This window comes from Geospiza fortis, unplaced genomic scaffold (assembly GCF_000277835.1).
Source record: "Geospiza fortis unplaced genomic scaffold, GeoFor_1.0 scaffold1873, whole genome shotgun sequence".
Taxonomy (NCBI): Eukaryota; Metazoa; Chordata; class Aves; order Passeriformes; family Thraupidae; genus Geospiza; species Geospiza fortis.
In genome coordinates, this window is record NW_005054856.1 from 18,174 (window position 1) to 18,489 (window position 316).

At 70.6% G+C, this 316-nt stretch overlaps 1 protein-coding gene across 1 annotated transcript in view; it reads left to right on the top strand.

Moving 5' to 3' along the window:
• Positions 1-316, top strand: part of LOC102035659 (ETS translocation variant 3-like protein) — a gene marked incomplete at its 5' end in the record, with an annotated part of 19,705 nt that overhangs the window by 15,452 nt on the left and 3,937 nt on the right. The window contains one exon of the mRNA XM_031065549.1: positions 113-207. Within this exon, the coding sequence (XP_030921409.1) occupies positions 113-207 (95 nt within the window). The remainder of the gene's footprint in view (positions 1-112; positions 208-316) is intronic.

Below are 316 nucleotides of genomic sequence, written 5' to 3' on the forward strand. Positions count from 1 at the left end.
GTCGGGCTGCCCTGGCAGTGCCCAGGGGTCCCTCCGGCTGTCCTGGCAGTGCCCAGGGGTCACTCCGGCCATCCCCAGCTGCCAGAGCCCCGAGTTGCCGTGTCCCCCCCAGGTTGAGCAGCCTCTCCTCGTCCCTGGGCGATTCCCCCTCGGAGCGCAGGTCCCCCGGCCACCACCGGCAGCCCTCGGACGCCTCCGAGACCACAGGTGGGAATTCGGCCTCTCCGCGGGCACTCTGTGGGCACTCTGTGGGCACTCTGTGGTCACTCGGCGGGCACTCTGTGGTCACTCTGTGGGCACTCCGCGGGAGATCTGA